At 45.8% G+C, this 21770-nt stretch overlaps 1 protein-coding gene across 2 annotated transcripts in view; it reads left to right on the forward strand.

Annotated features, from left to right (window-relative positions):
* Nucleotides 1–21770, forward strand: part of ACSS1 (acyl-CoA synthetase short chain family member 1) — a 134815-nt gene that overhangs the window by 5284 nt on the left and 107761 nt on the right. For both annotated transcript variants that reach the window (XM_033936529.1, XM_033936528.1), the window contains exon 2: nt 4354–4450. In XM_033936529.1, the coding sequence (XP_033792420.1) occupies nt 4354–4450 (97 nt within the window). The remainder of the gene's footprint in view (nt 1–4353; nt 4451–21770) is intronic.

Raw genomic sequence — 21770 nt, forward strand, 5'->3', positions numbered from 1 at the left:
GCAGGCCTTTTAAGGTTGACCTTGAGTCACATGACAATACTTTGAATCTAAGAGCCTGTTTTACAAAGCCACACTAGCGGCCCCGAAGCTCATAGAGATTTAAAGGGCTTCGGGGATGTTGCTGCCCGACAGCCGCTAGCGTGGCTTTGTAAAACAGGCTGCAAATCCTTTCTGCATTACCTGATTTTGCTGTTACATAACTTCTAGGTGACTGGTGTCAACCAGTGCTAGCCTATATTGCACCTTGAAACCACTACACTGAAGAGCCTAGTTTGTACAGTTCAAGGTGAAAAGCAAACCTGACTTTGTTTGTCTTCAGATAGGTTTGGAATGTTTCTTAAAGACAAAGGTTACAAATGTTAAGACTTCTAGGATGGGAATTGCCTTTCAGGAAGCCTAAGAGAGGAGATAATGTGGTGTGTGACATAAAGCTCCAGAAGTCTGGAAAAAAATAACATCTAATGTACTCTTTCTTGATTGGGTTTTTTTTCTTTGTCATTAGAACTGAATTTATTTCCAAAAGGTTAGTATGAATCTGGCTCAAATGTAAAATCCAAAATAAATTTAAAAAACCTTTACATTCAATAAAAGGTGTATACAGGCTAAAAATTATACGTCCTTTCTTGCAATTTTTCTCCAACCCAAGGAACTTTCGTTGTTCAGCTAGTTTTTAAAAATAGAATTTCATACAACTACAAGAAATTCAGAATAAATAACACAACTGAAAAATCCAAGCAAATAAAACATCTATGCACATGAAAGATGCATAGAATATGGAGCTCATAATCAAAAAAACTAATATTTCCCCAAAAAACCCACCTAAGTTGGCCCTTGGATGTCCTTATTGCAGGGAGGCGTGTTATGAGTGGGCAGGCTTAACTTGGATGTCTTGTAGTGATAAGTAAACCTTTTCCAAGACGTCCTGGATGGAACTTAGACGTTTGGAGTTAGACCTGTTTTAGAAGAGTCTAAGTGCCACAAAGATACCCAAACTGACTAGATAACCTCTGGATACATTAAGGAATGATCCCCCACTGCTCACTAATCCCCTCCCACCCCAAAAAAATTTGAATGAAAGAGTACAAACCTGTCTCTAGAATAACAGCACTTGGTATGGGAAAGCCTGATAGAGCATCACACAGGTATCTTAAGTGTGCTTGTGGATGGGCTAGTAAACTATAGAGAAGAGGACCCAGGCTCATAAGTCACTCTAACCACTACATTTATGATGGAAAGTGTGAGCTCTCTAAAACCCACCAAAACCCTACTCTACTGCGGGCTATCTGGGTGGTAGGGAACTTTTTGAATAGACCTCGTATCCTAACCAAAAAGACCTCAACGTCTTGGTCTCACCAAGTTCAATGCCGAACTTTTAATGTCAAGGCTCAAGCAGTGGAACTTGAATGAAAGTGTGCAAATCACAGATTAGAGGAAGTGTCGCCAAGCTTTTTACACCTTCATCACCCATCAAGATGGGCTCTGCTTCTGCTACAATGTGATCAGTCTGAGGCAATTGGAAGGGGGAGGGGTAGTAATGTTGGAGCGATTGTGTGACACAGCAGGAGAGAGTGGGCATCTCTCCCGCTGCGGGATAGGGTGTGGGTAGTAGTGTCAGGGGATTGTGCGATGCAGCAAGAGAGAGAGGGCATCTCCTGCTGCAGAGTGGGGGGTTGTAGTGTTGGGGGATTGTGCGAAGTGGTGGGAGAAAATGGGCATTCCTCCTGCTGCCAGGGTGGGATGTCTGGAGGTTTTTGTGAGTATGGCGAGAGAGAGTGGGCATCTTCCATATAAGAGAGATTTCTCCTTATATGCCTGGAAGGATGATACTTAGCAGGAATACTGCAGGACTGCACTAGTATTTAATGCACAGTAAAACCCATGCTAAATGCTTAAAGCAGGTAAGTAAATATGCCCCCTTTTCTTTTCTTGGAGTTGGTTTGTTTTTTTATATTAAATTATAGTTTTGTATAAGTACTCATTGATGATTGATATACATTGGGCTAGATTCACAAACCTGCCAGATCGGGCCCGATCCGGGCAGGTCTGATGAATTCTGCAAACAACAATATGCAGATCTGTAGATGGTCTGCGCATGCGCTGGACCTCCGGGCCGGCAGGGATTTTTTTTCTTCTTTTTTTCACTTCTTCTGGAGCCCGTGGTTTTAACCCGTTTAAGCCCGCGGGTTAAAACCACAGGCTAGCACTGCGAGGAAGGGTGGGAGAGTCGGGGCAGGCAGGCGTTCAGAGCAGGCAGGAGATCCGGGGCAGTGGGATAGACGGGGCATTCCATACAACCACCACCTTTTCCAGAGAGAACTCCACAGGGCAGTTGAATGGGGAACAGTGAGAGAGTCGGGGCAGTGGGAGGCGTTCGGGGCAGACAGATCAGGGCAGCGAGAGGCATTTGATATAGGCAGGTCGGGGCAGCGGGAGATCGGGGCTAACAGGGCAGAGAGCAGGGCAGTTGGAAAGGGCTTGGCAGTCGCTTGTTTGTGATCGGCCAGCTCAATCAATATTGCTGGGTTTTGCTTTGTGAATCGCGCCCCTGACTACTTTGCAATGCCATTGCCCTCATTTGCATGCGCGGATCAGAGGATGGTTGGCAGAGAGGTTAGTGAATAGTGCAGGAGGGAAATCTGTTCGCAAAGGGGTCGCAAACCGATCGGTACATGATCAGTTGGGTTTGTGAATCTAACCCATTGTCCTGTAGGTTTTTAAGAACATAAGAATAGCCTTACTGGGTCAGACCAGTGGTCCTTCTAGCCCAGTATCCCGTCTTCATGGAGGCCAATCCAAGTCATAAATACCTGGCAAAACCCATATAGTAGCAGCATTCCATGCTACCGACCCATGTCTGTCTCAACAGCAGACTATGGACTTTTCCTCCAGGAACGTGTCCAAACCTTTTTTAAAACCAGCTATATTAACTGCTTTTACCATATCCTCTGTTTTGTTTGTTTTGTTTGATTTTATTTGTTGCCTAATGTGTTACATTTTTTAACATGTTACTCACTAAGGGCTCCATTTACAAGGCCACGGTAGCGATTCCCCTGTGGCAAATGCATTGAAGCCCATTCCGTTCCTGCAGCTTTTTAAAAAATGGGCCCTAAACCTAGAATGGCAGTTTGTAATAGGAAAAGTAAATTGAAATTAAGGGGGTAATTTAGAAATAGTGCATATCAATGCTATTATCACCTATTATCTGCTGCAGTAATTGTGTTAATCCAGATTAAACATTAGTAGGTAAATAGCTTTCTAAATCAGAACTAGCCAAAACAAAAAGACAGTGAAACAAACAAGTAAAATCACATCAGCAAAAAGAGAAAATAAAATTTAGAAAACTGTTGTAAAGAGAATTTTTCCTGGCATCTAAACATTTTTGTTTGTCACCTTGGAGGGGCACGTTTAAATATCTACATAAAGTAAATGTGCATGAGTCGAGTCTCATTTGAAAGGAAACTCTGCAGTGTGAGAGCATAGGAATAAGTTAAGATAGGCTCCGGAGTAATCTAAGGAAATACTTTTTTAAAGAAAGGTTGGTAGAGGGATAGGCACGTGGAATCTCTCAGAGAGAGAATGAGATGATGGTTACTGTGGATGGGCAGACTAGATGGGCCATTTGGCCTTTATCTGCCGTCATGTTTCTTTGTTTCCACCACTCTGGACGCACAGAGGCTGGAACACCTCACTAGACGTACAGAAAGACAGTTTTGATTATTGGCACTTGGGTATCCTGGTGATTAGGACGTCCGAGTGTCAATTTAGGATGCTTTTTGGACATCTATGTCTTTTGATTATGAACCTGTTAGTATTCTAAATGTATTTTCACTCCTTCTGTACAGTTTGGAGGAGAAGGGAATTGATAGCACAGAATTTTGCTTATGAAAGCTTTCTTGAAGTTGGCAAAATTTCACAGCCCATGTCTAGGTTGAAATTAGAGAATGACGCGGTGGCAAAATTCATCACCGTTCCCGTCCCCGCGGATAACCGCGGGAAATAATCCCATGCCATTTTCTAGTGTCTATTTCAACCTCAGTCCTTCTACACCAGCATTCTTCACAGCAAAGCTTGAGGGTCAGTGGTTGTGGCCATTCGTACTCCAATTCTTCCCTCTCTCCTTAAAGAATGACATGAATATGGTTTCCCGCGGGGACGGGAACGGTGATGAATTTTGTCACCGTGTCATTCTCTAGTTGAAATTAGTATCGAGCTCAAAGAAAGAATAGAAAAGTCCAGCATACAAGTACTTTACTATTTGTTCTAAGAAAGGAGATGTAAAACAAATCTAGGAATCATTTTTAAAATTTTACCATTAAAACTCATTATTTTCCTCTTACTGTTGCTTTCATCCAGTAAACTGCTTGGACCAGCACGCCCACCAGAATCCAGACAGAGTGGCTTTGATCTGGGAACAAGATGAGCCGGGAACGGAGGTGAAGATCACATACAGGTATTTCTGGCCTGTGGATTACTTTCAGCACTGGAGATGGGAAGTTCAAAAGGCATTTTTGCACGTGCAGAAATGGCTTTTTCCAGAATTGCCCGGTGTGAATATAGATAACGTTATCTGACCTAGGTGGAGATGTTCCCAGAAGTGGAGTATGGGCAGTTTGGATTCATGCACATATTTCATAAGCTATGGGGGCAGTTCTATAACTGGGCACCTCTATTTAGGTGGTCTGAGGATCTACTACTATTTATCATTTCTATAGCGCTACCAGATGCACGCAGCGCTGTACATTAAACGTGCAAAAGACAGTTTGTGCTCAAAAAAGCTTATAATCTAATCAGTAGAGTAATAAGGCGGGGGGAGGGGGGGTGAACTAACCTAGCACCTCTCCTCTCCGTTCCCCCCCTCCACTGCGTAGGTCTTCAAATGTTTGCTGGTGCAAGTAGCATCTTCTACTTGCTGCTCATGCTGGCCTCAGCTACCTTCTGACATAATTTCTGGGTCACGGGACCAGGATGTGACTTCAGAAGGGAGCCGAGGTTGGCTTGAGCAACAAATGGAAGGAGTTAAGCAGCAGGGAAGAGTGGGGGAGAGGGTGTCCAAGTGGGGCCACAAGATGTGGCATTGCCAAGCATCACTGTCCTAGGCGCCAACCTTCCTCACTATGCTATTGAATCTAGTTAGAGCCTAGTCTAGAATGGCATCTGGGCACCCAGATTCCATTATCGAACACTAGTGTAACCTGGTATCCTCAGGCCTTACATTTAAGGTCCCCTGGTTATTCCAGCCCTAGAGGTGGCACAGCTGCTGGTGCATAAGTGTGGCAGGGGCATTGACTGCTCTGTTTGAGTATGTCACTTACATGAGATCTTGTAAAATAGGCACCCTGCTAGCACTTAAGGCCATATTATATAAACGGTGTCTACATTAGGTGCCTAATTGCAGCCATCTAGTGATGATTTAAGTTTGGGATCTGTGCCTAATATTTATTTTGTAGTTGGCTTAAACGGCATGGTAATTGACCAAGCCAGTTTTCAATCAATAAACAAAAAAACAAAAACTAATAAAATAATTTAAGAGTTTGATGTCGAGCTCTTAAAATATTTACCCCCTCTTCTATGAAACCAGGCTAGCAGTTTCTAGCTTGGGGAGCCGCGCTGAATGGCCCGTGCTGCTCCCGACGCTCATTGAGTTCCTATGAGCGTTGGGAGCAGTGCGGCTTCCTGCACTAGAAACTGGTAGTGCAGTTTCGTAGAAGAGGGGGGTAAGTGATGCCTAAGTGGAGGTGCCCTCCCACACCTAATGACGCCCATATAAAAAAAAATTAGACGGGGTTATGGGCAGAGAGTAGGCGGAGTTGACTTAGGCATCATTAGGTGACCAACATAGGCATCGCCAAATTATGCAAGTGAAAAGCTGGCCTAATGGAGTGCTACCTATATCTAGGGTGTCTGGCGATGCCTATGCCAAATCTGCCTATTCTTTGCCCATAACCACATCTACAATGTAGGCGCTGCTCAGCGCTGTTATAGAATCTGGCCCTCAATGCATATAAGTGATCATATTCTATACATTTATACATGCAAGAGGCACATGGATGCGAGTGCCTAGATTTACAGAATTTATGTGCGGAAAATAAGCCAGGAAAGCTTGTATGTCTTAGCATAGCCATAGTGGGGCTTGGGGGCCTGGGCCCCCCCACTTTGGGCTCAGACCCCTTCCAGAACTTCAGCGCCCTTTTACCTTTGCTGGCGAGGATGCTGAGGCCTTGCCAGCCAAATAAATACAGTGATGCCACTCCCCTCAAGGAAACAGCTTGAGGAGGAGGGGAATGGCAGCACTTTATTTGTTTGACTGGAGGGGGCTTCGGCATCCCTGTCAGCAAAGATATGTTTGACGTGCGAGGGAAGGGAGATGAAGAGGAGGAGTGAGCAGTGTGTTGCCCTCAGGTGTACCCCTGGACACCCCCAATATTGGAGGGCTGGCTAAGCCTCTGGTTGTATGTACTCAAGAGCTGGTGTACATATGTATAAGTATTTTTTGGTGTAACTTAACTCTTGCCATGCTGGTTAGGCAGCCTTGTAGTGAACATCCTGTTTATTGTGCCATAGAAAAACCTGTCTGTTTGTAGAGTAGTGTTTTCTACTGTGGTATGGGTGAATTTGCATGGGAATCTCCTGTTGTCTGGTTTAAACCACTTCATGGATAGTTGATGCCAACTGGCTGGGTTTCAGCTGGTCAAGCTTATTTGTGTGATCAGGCCGGCTGCCAGCAGACTTTTTAAATTGGCAGTAGAAAAGGTTGTTGTTTTTTGTTTTTTTTAAAGCATAATGAAGATGGGATTCATGGGGCATAAGCTGAAGTCTGCAGCAGCAGAATTCAGCCAGTGGTCACATAGTGACTGGCCTGGCTTTTGGCCTTGCCGCTTCCTTGCCTAAGTCACCCAATCAACACTGGGTTGGCCGCTCCTCTATTCAAACCTCCTCTGTTCATTGACAGTTTCAACTGTTAACACTCAAATGAAAGAGAACTGGCTCTGAATATTTGTGCTTAGGCACTCTGTAAAGCTTTGCTGGTCTTGTCTCCAGGGCAACAGGCAACAGGAAGTGCATATCAGAAGGGGCAGGACCACCAGAGTCTTACAGAATGCTTGAATGCAAGGCTCCATAGCCCATTAAACACAGCACTGTGGTGAAACTGTAATGAGTCTGATGATGCTTTACAAACTTGAGAGAAGGTGCCGGCTTATGAGCATGGCCAGTGGCATAATGAGGGAAGGAGGTGCCTGGGGTGATGGTGCCCAGCATTGCCACGCCATGCGCCCCCAAATATTCCCTGCCACTTGAGCACCCCCCCCCCCCCGCTCCGCATACCTCTTATTCAAGTGCTTTACCCAGCCCCCCCACTCCCTGCCTGTCAGGCTCTGCACCCTATCCCCTCTCCCTCCCTGACCTGCACCCAGCCGCCACCCTCCCTGCCAGGCTCTGCACCCTGTCCCCCCCTCCCTCACGATGCCTTGTAGGTCTCCACTGGGCCTGCTGTAAGACCTGGTGGTCTAGCGGTGGCCCAGGATAGGAGGGATCCCTCCCTCCTCCTGTTCTGGATGACTCTCACAATTCTCTCCTCCCTCCCACCTCCCCGATTAGTATGAATAATACCTTTAAACTTCCCCGATCTTCATACGCTCCTGCCCCTTGCAGAGCCACCATCTGAATGTCATCAGGACTTTCTGTTCAAAAATACATTGGGTGGACATCCATGTACTGATGATGACCAGTATGAACAGCCATTTTACAAACGAATGCCCAACATATCAATGGCAAAAAAGCACAGAGATGTACGTTTGTCCGGCAGCATTCCTAGAAGATTGCCCACATAGATGTCCGTGCAGAGCAGAGCAACAGCCTACATTTAGTGCAATGGATTTTAAACCTTAGAAATATGGAGGGGAGGGGGGAGAGAGGACAGGAAGGAGTGGGGTGCAGAGAGAATGGTGCAGGAGGGGACGCTACGCCACTGAGCCTTCCAGGAACATATGCCTTTCAACTTGCAGGTGGCTTATATATTTAGGCACAGCAGGTATTTTTTTGTTTGTGGAGGGCTTACAAAAAATACTTGCATAAGAGTTAAAGTGGGATTTGAACCTGGATCCCTTGGCTTAATTACCCACTGCACTAATTACTAGTCCTCAGACTTGCTTCCTGTTTTGCTAAGAACACCCATAATACATACCTGCAGCTATCACAGAGCATGGTATCCCCTTTCAGGGGACAGGAAGGGGAGCAGCAACTATGCTGCAATCATATCAGCTGCAGCAATTGTGTGCATTCTCCAGATGTGCATGGCATTATTAAAGAGAGGTGTGCACCCGTTGAAGAGCTGTGGAAGGAGGGTTGTTTTGGCTAGGACACAGTGCATACCATGGTTGTGTGAGCGATCTGCATGGAGCAGGAGCATGGGAAGATCGCTGCTGCCTGAAACCCGCTAGACCACCAGGTAAGGCTTAAAGTGTGTGTGTGTGTGTGGGGGGGGGGGGGGGGGGGAGGGCTTACAGGGCTAAAAATAGCCTGAAAAATGAAAAAAATTTTTCTGGTCAAAAATCACGAATAACCGAATCTGTAGATACGGAATTCGCGAATACGAAGGGGGGAAGTGTAGTGGAGCCACACACTGCACGGGAGAAGGCAATGGCAAACCACTCTTGTGCTCTGCTGTGAAAAATCACAGGGTGGATTCCTCACTCTGCGTGTTGCCACGAGTCAGTGGCCAACTCAGTGGCAGAATCCATCCAAATTAATATGACATAAACAAATTACACAAGAGCAAGCTATAAAGTTTGATATGTGCTCTGGTGCTATATTATGCCTATAAAAACCTCTGCTGAGGAATGCTAATTCTAGTACATTATGCGAGAAGAATTGTTTTTTAAAGGTAGTTCCCAGTTTTACCTCCAGTATTTTCTCATCATCTCTTAAATCTAATCTGTACTGTTAACTTAATAACTGAAGATAAAGACTGAAACAGTCTGCTATTTAATATAATTAGGGATGTAATTGCAGGTTGGCCCTCCCCCCATCTTCATAAAAGTAGAAAAAGTAATTTCATTGGTATTGTGAGCTAAAGTGCCCAGTGCTTGTTACCATTCTTCCTGCTCCTTGTTATTTTTTATAGTTAAAGTTTTTATTAACATTTATCAACAAACTACAGAAACACTCCAGTCCTGACAGGTTACCAAAAGCAGTCAAGTCCCCAACAAATTAACACAGCAAACCAGTGACGTAGTAGAGGGCGGGGGCGGTCTGGCGCAGCCTCCGTCTTGGTGGGCACATAGGTACCTATCCTCTCTGCTCCTCCCCCCACTCTTTCCCGACCCTCCTCTGCCACATACCCCTTCCCTCATACCTCTTTAATTTTCCTGGAGCAAGCAGTATCACGAACTTGCTGCTCGCATAGGTGTTGGCTCTCTCTGACGTCACTTCCGGGTTCCGCGTTTAGGGAATGACATCGGAGGGAGAACCAGAAGCAAAAAGAAAACTGAAGACTAGTATGTACAAGATGCAGGCTATGTTTATTATACCAAATATTTAATGCAGTTAAAAGTTACCACCTTATTACAAACCAAGAGACCCGACACGGTCCATGTTTCGGAGAACACGCCTTCTTCAAGGGTCCATGGTTAACAAGGTTTGTAAAAAATCCTTAATAAAATGGTATAAAACAATTGCCTGTTTAAAAGAAGGTCACCGGCCAGCAATGCAGCGCTAAATAAAGCTGGCTGGTGACCTTCTTTTAAACAGGCAATTGTTTTATACCATTTTATTGTGTTTTTTTTACAAACCTTGTCAACCATGGACCGCTGAAGAAGGCGTGTTCTCCGAAACATGGACCGTGTCGGGTCTCTTGGTTTGTAATAAGGTGGTAACTTTTAACTGCATTAAATATTTGGTATAATAAACATAGCCTGCATCTTGTACATACTAGTCTGCAGTTTTCTTTTTGCTTCTCGTTTGCCGTTTCTGCACTGCAGACTCTGTTGGACTTCTTTTGCTGTTTGTCTTCGTCAGAGGGAAAACCGACACGACGCGGGCAGCAAGTTCGCGATGGTGCTCACGCTGGGAAAATAAAAGAGTAGTCCAAAACGTGAAATACTGATCAAAAAATATAATCCAGTGATTAGCAAAGGTAAGAACCTAATCTTCCATTAATGCAGGCTATATTGCCCTGACTGTTTTACAGCATTTCAGTTCTTAAGCATCATCTTTAAATTGTGAACTCCTGATGCAGGCAAGTTGCCGAAACATGGACCGTGTGCATAAGACATCTGTTAAAGACTATTGCCAGCTTGAACATCCTGGTCATCTCTGCTCCTTGTATACGTGTTAGACTTTTGAAAAATACTGTCCTTATCATTTTTTCTTTGTTACTTATTTATTGGAATTTATTAACCGCCTTGGAAGTTACTATTGGCATGTTAGATTTGTATTATTTCACAAATATTTCTGGCACTGAGAAGGTTTATGTTGCTGTTACTGAGATTACGCTAGAATCAGACATTTTTATGTATGCAAAGTTTTTAATGGGGAAATATCCTAGTTCTGCTCTGTACCCATTGTTGGGGAAAGGGTTAGGGGGTCTTGGATGCAGAATTTGGCTTTAAGAAAACATACATTTTGTTGGGAGGCTGTGGCTCAATGGGGGTTGAAGGGTACAATCTCTTGCACTTCCCAGTCTTCAGTGTAGCCTGCAAGCCCTCGACATCTGCATCACTGCCTTCATTTCAGTTATTTGTTGGGGACAGGGCAGAACATGAATGCAGCAGACTGCATTTTTTTTTACATTCAGAATCGTAAAACTGTATGCAGGTGCCTCACTAGCCCAACATTTCCATCTATGCTAGCTTCCTGCATCATCCCCCGGGATCGTGAGCCTCCTAGAGGCTTCCTTACTCAACAGTCAGCAGTAGCGCTGTCTGTGATGGCCGGCCTGGAAGTAACATGAGAATTGCCGCTGCTGGGTCAGAGCAGTGGTCCATCGTGCCCAGCGGTCCGCTCCCGCGGCAGCCCTCAGGTCAAAGACCAGTGCCCTAACTGAGTCTAGCCTTACCTGCGTACGTTCTGGTTCAGCAGGAACTTGTCTAACTTTGGGCTAGATTCACAAACCTTGTTTCCGTGCCCGATCCGTTCAGGCCTGACCAATTCACCAAACGATAAAATTTAAATGAAGGCGGTCGGAGGAACGCCCCCTCCGACTACACGGATCGCTAGTGTACGATCTTGACGCATGCACAGACCATCTGTTTTCTCTGTAGATGGTCTGCGCATTCGTTCGGTGTTCATTTTTGCTGTTTGTTTTTGTTTTGTTTTACTGGCCCTGACTCTCCTACTCTGGAAGGGCCTTCCCCGGCATTAACCAAGTCACTGTAACTGCCAGTATTTTTATTTTTTTTACATTCCTGCAATTTTTGACTTTCCTGCTCTCTGCCGCCCTTCCCTGCAGTGCAGCCCTGCTTTAAAACCACGGGCTTGCACTGCGGGGAAGGGTGGCAGAGAGCAGGAGAGTCAGGGCAGCAAGAGCAGGGCTCGGCAGGAGGAGGGCAGAAGCAGGGCTCAGTTGGAAGGGCTAGAGGGCAGAGCGGCAGAGATAGGGCATAAAACTGTCTGAACTCTGGCCAAATTGGGAGTGCTAAAGGGAGGAAAACCCCCACACGGCTGTGTCCCTGTATGAGAGCATAAACACACTCTCCTGCTCTTTGCCGCCCTTCCCCGCAGTGCAGCCCCGCTTTAAAATCACGGGCTCGCACTGCGCGGAAGGGCGGCAGAGAGCAGGAGAGTCGGGGCAGCAAGAGCAGGGCTCGACAGGAGGAGGGCAGGAGCAGGGCTCGGCTGGAAGGAGCGTTTGTGTGGGAAATTCGGCTCGAAAGAGCAGAGAGCAGAGCGGCAGAGATGGGCTGCAAGGCTGGGATTTCAGGTCCGAAGACAGTCGGAAAGGACACTTGCGACTGGTTTCCAGCAGTCGCTTTTTGTGTTGATCGGCCAGCCCAGTCGGTTTCAAAAATTTGTGTCGTGAATCGCGCCCCTGCCTACTTTGCGTGACGTTGCCCTCATTTGCATGCGCGGATCGGAATCGGATCAGCAGAGAGGTAAGTGAATTGGGCTGGAGTAAAATCGGGTTGCAAACCAATCGGTACACGATTGGTTTGCTTAGTGAATCTAGCTCTTTGTCTTGAATCCCTGCCTCCGGGAGAGCGTTCCAGATTTCTACTACTCTCTGGGTGAAGAAGAACTTCCTTACGTTTTGTACGGAATCTATCCCCTTTTAACTTTAGAGAGTGCCCTCTCGTTCTCTCTACCTTGGAGAGGGGTGAACAACCTGTCTTTATCTACTAAGTCTATTCCCTTCATTATATTTTCTCCCATTTTCTCAGGACTTTAACATTCCCTTTGATCCTTCATAAAGCAATCAAGCAGTTCAGATCAGTGCAGCTTGACTGATTTTATAGTGGCTTGGATCAGCTTTATATTGGATGGCTCTTAATGAGCACATTGTTCAGCAGATGCAGTATAGGAATTCATACTTCCATCTGGAACAAATCCAATTATTCTAGTACAATAGAGGGTGTGGCCAAATGCAGCATATAACATCTGCTCATGGTGCCTATGTTTAACCAACTCTTGTATTTGTACTGAAACAAAACTTGCATACAAAACATAGGAGTGGCACTGGAGTACCATGTGCACTTAAAAAAACACAAAACAAAGCTGTAGCAGAATGTATTGAAAATACATCATGTTCTACCGCAAACAAAAGGGAAAAGGATTGGGACTTGTATACAGCCTTTGTGCAGTTTTACAACCATACTCAAAGCGGTTTGACATACAGGCACTTCAAGCATTTTCCCTATCTGTCCTGGAGGGCTCACAATCTATCTAATGTACTTGGGGCAGTGGAGGATTAAGTGACTTGCCCAGGGTCTCAGTGGGGCAGCGTGGGATTTGAACCCACAACCTCAAGGTGCTAAGACTGTAGCTCTAACCCAGTGTCCCGCAAACTTTGTCGAGCCACGGCATACTAAACGTAGTGACTGTGGCTTGAGGCATCCGGAAGTGTGTGGACGTCGCTGCTGCGTGACATCACATCGAAGTCCGTGCATGCACGAAGGCCTTCCAGACGGGCCCTGAGCCATCAATGTGGGTGTGTGGGGGGGGAGGGGGGCGCTGGCAGGGAAGAGGACCAGAAAGAAGGAGAGGCGCTGGTGCTGGCAGATTGCCTACAGGACATGCCTTTCGCTGCGAGAGGCATGTGTTGTAGACAGTCAGCTGGTGCCAGCGCCTCTCCTCCTCCCCAGTATGTCGCGGCACACTAGTGTGCTGTGGCACACAGTTTGCGATACGCTGCTCTAACCACTACGCTGCACTCTCAAACATTGTTATATCATGCCGGCTGAGATATTGAGTTGAGTGCTTGCTCGATAGTTCAGTCGAAATTTAGATTGTAGTTTATGATTGTAATTTTAAATGTCTTCGACAATTACAGTACTCCCCTGATATTCGTGGGGTGTGAATTTTGAAAAACCGCAAATACGTTTTTCGCCTGTTAAAAGTCAAGAGAGGCAGGAGAGGGCAGCTGGAGTGCCGGCGAGTGAAGAAAATCTCTCTCAGTATGCTCCGACCGCCTCTTCCTGTTACTAAAGTAAGGCTACACCAATCAGGAGCTGCTTTGACACGCAGCTCCTGATTGGTGTAGCCCCACTGTAGTACAGGAAGAGGCGGTCGGAGAATACCGTAAATTAGTGAGTCTGCGAACCATGAATTCGCGGGGGAACACTGTAATTTAATGTGAAACAAAGCTACTGCAAGCATTCCTCGTAGATATGAGCTCTGTTGTAACACGCCTTGGGTGTTGGCTATCTTTGCAGAAAGGTGTGAGTAAATTGATGTTGCAATTATAGTTTGTTCCCATAAAAGAATCTGCCAGATAGGATGACATAACGCATAATTATGGCATCATTCGTATTCGGTTGACATTTATCATATTTTTATTATATCATTGTTTTACAATGTAGTTAAATGTTTATAATTTCTGGTACTGGATCATGTTAGTCTTATTCTGGAATTCAGTTTACCATCTCCAGAGTTACCATGTTCATTCTGTTTATGCGTAGTTGTGGTCATTTTTCTATTGTTAATGCTGTTAACAAAATTGCAAGTTTTATTTGGGTGAATCTCTTCATAAAAGTGGTTAATAAATCCCAACAACTAAATAAATAAATAATGAAAAAAGGAAGATTCTTCAGGAGCTGGTCAGGTTTGTTTTTTATTTTTATTTTAAATTAGGATTTAATCAGCATTCTAAGGTAAAATAAAAGCTAGTGGGTTTTGCCTCTTGTCTTTACTAGACTGCCTTCTCCCTACTAAGGCCCTGATGCTCAAAGGCTTTTCATGGCAGGAAGACTCGTAAAAGCAGTCTTACTGGCACAGAAAGCTCCCCTGCCAATGTACAAAAGAGTTCTTTGTGGATGCTAACAATCCTTGTAGCAGCCACCGAGAATCCTATGCTAATGCATTAAAAGCATAAAAACATAAGAACAGCCTTACTGGGTCAGACCAATGGTCCATCCAGCCTAGTATCCCGTCTTCACGGAGGTCAATCCAAGTCAAAAGTACCTGGCAAAAACCCAAACAGAAGCAGCATTCCATGCCACTGATCCAGGGCATGCAGTGGCTTCCCCCATGTCTGTCTCAACAGCAGACTATGGACTTTTCCTCCAGGAACTTGACCAAACTTTTTTTTTTAAAAACCAGCTACATTAACTACTCTTACCACATCCTCTGGCAACGTGTTCCAGAGCTTAACTATTCTCTGAGTGAAAAAATATTTCCTCCTATTGGTTTTAAAAAGTATTTCCCTGCAGTTTCATCGAGTGTCCCCTAGTCTTTGTAATTTTTGACGGATTGAAAAATCAATCCACTTGTACCCGTTCTACACCACTCAGGATTTTGTAGACTTCAATCATATCTCCTCTTAGCTATCTCTTTTCCAAGCTGAAAAGCCCTAACCTCTTTAGTCTTTTCTCATACGAGAGGAGTTCCATCCCCTTTATCATTTTCGTCGCTCTTCTTTGAATCTTTTCTAGTGCTGCTATATTTTTTTTTGAGATAAGACTAGAACTGAACGCAATACTCAAGGTGAGGTTGCAGTATTCTAATGGGACAGATTCAAAACGAATGCTAGGAAGTTCTTCTTTACCCAACGTGTGGTGGACACTTGGAATGCACTTCCAGAGGGCGTAATAGGGCAGAGTACAGTACTGGGGTTCAAGAAAGGATTGGACAATTTCCTGCTGGAAAAGGGGATAGAGGGGTATAGATAGAGGATTACTGCACAGGTCCTGGACCTGTTGGGCCGCCTGCGTGAGCGGACTGCTGGGCACGATGGACCTCAGGTCTGACCCAGCAGAGGCATTGCTTATGTTCTTATGTTCCCAGCACTGAATAATACCAAAATTTTCTGGAGCTACCAGTAGCTGTTGTATGAGTACACAACACACACGCCACTGCTGTGACCATTTATTTTTAATGGTCACAGCTGTTGTGCGTGTGTTGTGTGCTCACACAGCACATGCACAAAAGCTGTGCCCATTAAAAAAAAGTCTGCGGTAGAGAGCTGCACGGGAACGGGGATGACGGGAATCCCGTGGGACCCGCGGGTTCCCCCTTTGGGTCACGGGGATCCTGTGGGGACGCCCCCTAGGGTCGCGGGGATCCCATGGGGATGCCCCCTAGGGTCGCGGGGATCCCGTGGGGACGCCTCCGAGGGTCGTGGGGTTCCTGCGGGGTTGGATCGCAGTGCACTCGAGCCACGAGGGTAGTCTCCTTCTCCTTACCTGCCCTGTCGCAGCACACAGCCGAACGGAAATCTTCCGGATGTCAGCGCTGACGTCGGAGGGAGGGCTTAAGCAAAGCCCTCCCTTCCTCCGACGTCAGCGCTGACATCAGGAAGACTTCCGGTCGGCTGTGTGCGGCAGGGCAGGTAGGGAGAAGGCAATGGCGTACGAAAGAGGGGGGAGGGGCGGTCCGCCCCAGAGAATGTGCACAGCCGGTCAGGTCCCCCGATCGACTGACAACAGGCCCGGCCGACAAATCTCCCTGCCCTGTAGCCGCGAATCTAAATTACCTCTTACAGCAGCTTCACTACTCCAGCTGCTGTAAGAAGGTAATTTAGATTCGCGGCTACAGGACAGGGAGATTTGTCTGACCGGGCCTGTTCTGTTGTCGGTCCGGTGCAAAAGCGCCACAAAGGTGGAGGCAGGGAGGGAGGAAAGGTGGAGTGGAGAAGAAAAGACGCTTAAGGGGGGAGAAGGCCGCTGATAGCACTGGGGAAGACAAAGGGGTGGAAAAGAACGCTGAAAGGACATGGGGTAAACGGGAAGAGGGGGGGGGAAGGACCCTGAAAGCACTGGGGAAGACAAAGGGGTGGAGAATGCCACTGAAAGGACATGGGGAAAACAGGGGTGGAGAAGGCCGCTGAAAGGACATGGGGAAGACAGAGGGGGGAGAAGGCCTCTGAAAGGGCATGGGGAAGACAGAGGGGGGAGAAGGACGCTGAAAGGACATGGGGAAGGCAGAGGGGGGAGAAGGATGCTGCCTGACAGGACATGGGGAAGATGGTGGGGGAGAAGGACACTGAAAGGAAATGGGGAAGAGGGAATGGGAAGAAGACGCTGGCAGGGAAGAAGGCAGAGGTGCCAGACTATGGGGGGAGCGGAGGGAAAAAGATGGATGCCAGACCAATTTGGGAGGGGGGAGAAAGGGAGAGGCACAGTAACAGAGCAAATGGAAGACACAGAGAGAAGAGAGGCAGTGGATGGAAGGAATTGAATGAGAACATGAAGAAAGCAGAAACCAGGCAATAAAGGTAGGAAAAAATTCTTTTTTCTTTTTTTTTTTTTGCTTAAGGATAAAGTAGTATATTAGTTGTGTTGATAAAAATTTATAAACATTAGAGGCTCTGGTAGAAACCCGTTTACAAAGTATGTATTCTTCCCAATTAATATTTCCAAATTAATAAAGTCTTTTTGCTTATTTTTAAATGGGTCTCTACCAGAGCCTTTAATTCAGTAGCATAATTAAATGAAATAACTATTTCTGTAGTTTATAGGGACGGGCGGGGACGGAGGGGATTCCTCGCGGGGACGTAGGGGATTCCTCGCGGGGACGGAGGGATTCCTCACGGGGACGGGTGGGGACGGGTGGGACTTTGGCGGGGACGGGTGGGGACGGGTGGGATTTCTGTCCCCGCGCAACTCTCTAGTCTGCGGCTTGCCACTATCAACTGATCACAGCAAAGGAATCCCCGATCAGCTGAGCTGGCAGGACTCCCTGAAGTTGCCAATTGGCAGGTTTTGGAAGTTCTGCCAGCTCAGCTGATTGGGGATTCCCCTGCTGCAATCAACTGAACCTGTGGGGAGTGACCCCCCCAATTCCTACCTCCTTCCCACTGAGCACAAAAATAGTTTCCCCTCATGACAAGCCCGACACCCCCCATACCTTTGGTGGGATGCACTGGGAGATGTCTAAATACCATATAAAGAGTTTTCTCTTTATATAGTATTTAGTCCCCTCCCATTGCATCCCAAGATGCACCGAGCATTTTGATCAAATTACTGATCTTTCCATCAAAGGTATGGGGGTGTTATTCCCTCTCCTGCTGAACCCATCTTTGTGCTCAGGGCTTGGAGGGGTATTGGTGAGAGGGATGGAAGGAACTGGGGGGGGGGGAATCGCTCCCTGCTCTCTCTGCCAGTTCAGCTGAGGAATCTCCCCGATCAGCTGAGCCAGCAGGACTCCCCAATGCCGTTGAATGGCTATTCATGCAGAGTATCACCTGCTACAAAAAAATTGCTCATATCATGGTATTTTTTTGCCATGGTCTCAGAACTTTGTGCATCCTGCCACCTTTTATTTAGGCATTGGTAAGCACTTCAATGCTGCCGTTTTTTGCTGTATCTGATGGCGTTTTTCAGTTAACTTAGGCATCAGCAGGGTGCCTACCGATGCCTAAGTATAGGCACCGGGTATAGAATTCCCTGTTATTTAGAATAGGCCTGCTCAGGGGCAGAGTTTGGGCAGAACATGAGTAGAATCATGGTTGCATAGAGAATGATACAGTGACAAAATTTGTCCCCATCCCCACGGTTAACCACAGGAAACTATCCCCATGTCATTCTTTAAAGAAAGAGAGAAAAATCGGAGTATGAATGGGCACGACCACTGACCCTCAAGCCTTGCATTGAAGAATGCCAGTGTAGAAGGACTGAGGTTGCGATAGACACTCAAGAATGACACAGGATGGTTTCCCACGGTTATCTATGGGGACGGGGACAAATTCTGTCACCGTGTCATTCTCTACGTATGCGCCAACATTTTACACCTGCTTCCAAGCAGAGGCGCCTAGCAGTGCCTAAGGTCTTTTCCAACGTAAACCACTCCTACTTTGACCTTGGGTGCCTCTACATTTTTTAAAAAATGGCATTTTAATTGGTTTTAAACAACACGGTCGATTACCATGCCGATTAACACCAATTAAAATGGTGATGGGATAATTGCGCGCCATACACCAGCGCACCGACAATCGAGCGCTGACAATTCTGTTGGGGAAGAAAGAAGCGCGCCGCGGGAAAACTTAGTTTTAAAGAGCTCCGACGGGGGGTGTGTGGGAGGGGAACCCCCCACTTTACTGCATAGTGTTCGCGCTGCCGTTGAGGGGGGTGGGGGTGCTAAGTTCCATTTTCTCTATAATGGAGGGCTCCAACCCCCCAAACCTCCCCCCCAACAGAAGTGTGAGCACTATACAGTAAAGTGTGTGTGTAGGGGGGGTTTCCCCACTCACACCACACTTCGGAGCTCTTTAAAACTAAGTTTTCCCGCGGCGCGCTTCTTTCTTGTCAGCGCTCGATTGTCAGCGCGCTGGTGTCTCGCGCGCGACTGACTCTGAACCATTAAAACAATTAAGGTCAGTAGAGTGGGCAGACTTGATGGGCTATGGCCCTTTTCTGCCGTCATCTTTCTATGTTTCTAAGTTGATTTCTGTAGGATTTTGTGCTAGTATTTTATAAAGACACCTGTATATCTTTTTAATAAAGGCTGACAGTAGGCACTGCCCTTGCACAGTGAACCTTGGCACCCTGTTAAAGTTACCCTCTTCATGTCTATAAGAAATATAATTAATAATTAGGGCCAGTGGGGACGTGAGCTGCAATTTTCTCTGCAACCCAAGGATTGGGGTAAGGTGACTTTGAATTGCAGGAAGGTAGCTACTTCTACTTTTCATCAAGATTCACAGTACAAAATTCTGCACCGCCTGTACTACACTTCAAAAAACACCAACAACGTCACCACATGTGCTCTTCTCCTTCTAATTATTGCTGGAGACTTTGTGGTCACGTTGGTGATTTTTTAAACACACGTTCTGGGAGTGCCCAAGATTAGAAGCGTTTTGGACTATGGTGTGGGATGTGTTTGATTTTTAAGATTTTGAACACTGGAAACCCAATAGGGTTGAGTGCTCTTCTTGCCCGTTGCACTGAAAATAAAATGTGCTTAGAGGTACCGTCGCTGAAACATGTGAAGCTGTCCTGTTTGTGTCATTCTCCGATGACTGCACAGGGTGTTACATTGTGGAACGCATTGCCCGTTGGAATAAAAAGCGCGTCCAGCTTGCCCTAATTTAGGAAGTTGACTAAAACCATGTTGTTCAAGAGATGTTTCTCCTAAAAGATTTCTCCTAAAAGTAATTTTAGTATAGTATAGTACAGTGTTCTTCAACCACCGGTCCATGGACCAGTGCCGGTCCACAGAAATTTCCTACCGGTCCACAGGGCCAGCATGTGGATCAGGCCCAAAACAGTGTTCTTCAATCGCCGGTCCACGGTGCGATCGATGCGGTGTTATCTTCGAGCCAGCTCCCTCTTCCTAACTGATTCAGTGCACAAAGCCACGGGCAGTGGCTCCTACGGGCATCCTGTGCCTGAACCGGAAACCTTCTCTCTGACGTTGCAACGTCAGAGGAAAGGCTTCCAGCTGAGGCACGGGATGTGCAAGGTGCAATTAGTACTATTATGGGGGCGGGGTCTGGGGTGGACATTGGGTAGAGAAGGCGGGGTCTGGCCCACGACTTAGCCCAGTGTTCTTCAACCGCCGGTCCATGGACCGATGCCGGTCCACAAAATAATTTTTTTATTTCTGCCAGTCCATAGGTATAAAAAGGTTGAAAAACACTGGTATAGTATATGTGCTGCCAAAGCGATCAATATAATTTAATTGTAAATTTAGTTATGTATTGTGTCCCCCCCACCTCCCATGCTCATAGGAATTCTAAGAGCGTTGAAGCTGTTATCGCTGTGGCCAGCACTAAAAACTGTGCTACAGTTTTGTAAAAAAGGGGGGTTAAGTGTGTTGATGTATTTATAATTTTCAAGTTAATACAAAGCATAAACTTTGAAAGAAAAACCAAAATATAATATGATAAACGCAATTTCTCATTAGGTATTGGAATATAATTAACCAAAATAGAAAGATATAGTACATAACATAGTCCTCAAGCTGACTGGGGGCAAGTTCCAAATCCTCCAGAGAGAGAGAGAAAAAAAAAGGAAAAACTTTCAACTAATAGTTATGTATATTTTACATTGTAACTCGCACAGAATTATTGAATGTTAGCAAGTAATAAATTTCTAAAATAAATGCATAAATAAATTTCTCTGCTAAGACTTATAAAGTCGTACCATCTAGCACTGTTGAACTTTTCAGTATCTGGCTCTGCAGAACTAGTTGACCAGCAAAATATCCTCAGCTATCTATTGCTGGCAGCCCGTCCATCTATCTTATCTAAATGAAAACATGCAAACTCGCCTTCAAAGTTGGACAGGCTTACCAACCTCTATTACGTCGCTGATGGGGAAAGATTCAGAGTAGTTATAGGACATCAAATCGAATGCTGGAAACCATTTTGGACTGTCTGAATGCTCGTCCCATGCACTAGTAAAGTGGATTGGTGATGTCTGCTCCTTTTTTTTTTCTTTCCAAGAGACGAATGTATCTCTAATATGATTCCTAACTCCAGATGAATGCAATTTATAAGCTGTGGTAATCAGGGTGCTTATCTCTTTCCTTTTGTTTTTGTATTGTGCCCATCACTGAAATTTATAGTAAAGGTACGAGGGGGTGTTGAAAAGTTCTCAGCCCAACCAACCCAACTTCCTAAATTCTGAGTGTTATTTTGCTACTGTAGCTGAAAACAGTGTTATCTTATTTCATTAAGTGCTAATTTGCGGAAATGAAATTCTATGTTTTGACATTGTTTCAGATCATCGATAGAACCATATCCCCCTCATATGTTATTGCACACTACCATTGGAATGTGTCTCCCCTATTATTTGGTGTAATGTCGCTTGACTGGTTTGTAATTTAATATGAAAATGTTCAATGAAAAAAATTAAGGACTCTTTTAGTCAAGCTGTGCCTAGAGGTTTTTAGCACAAGTCGGTGCAGTAAATGCTCCAATACTTATAGAATTCCTATGAATGTTGGAGCACTTACCTTGCCGGCCCTTGCTAAAAATCTCTAGCGCTGCTTGATAAGGGGGGGATGGGGGGAGGTAAAGTAAAAAAAAAGAAATTCAACCATTGTTTCCACCTGTTAGGCTGCACTCTAGATTCCAGCCTTAAATTAATAGCGCAGCCAGAAGAGGTAAACAGCTTCTTCTAGGGAGAGACAGTGGTAGAGTGTCAGTTCTTATTTTGAACTGCTGCCATTGATTTCTA

The sequence above is a fragment of the Geotrypetes seraphini genome, chromosome 3, assembly GCF_902459505.1.
Source record: "Geotrypetes seraphini chromosome 3, aGeoSer1.1, whole genome shotgun sequence".
NCBI classification, from domain to species: Eukaryota; Metazoa; Chordata; class Amphibia; order Gymnophiona; family Dermophiidae; genus Geotrypetes; species Geotrypetes seraphini.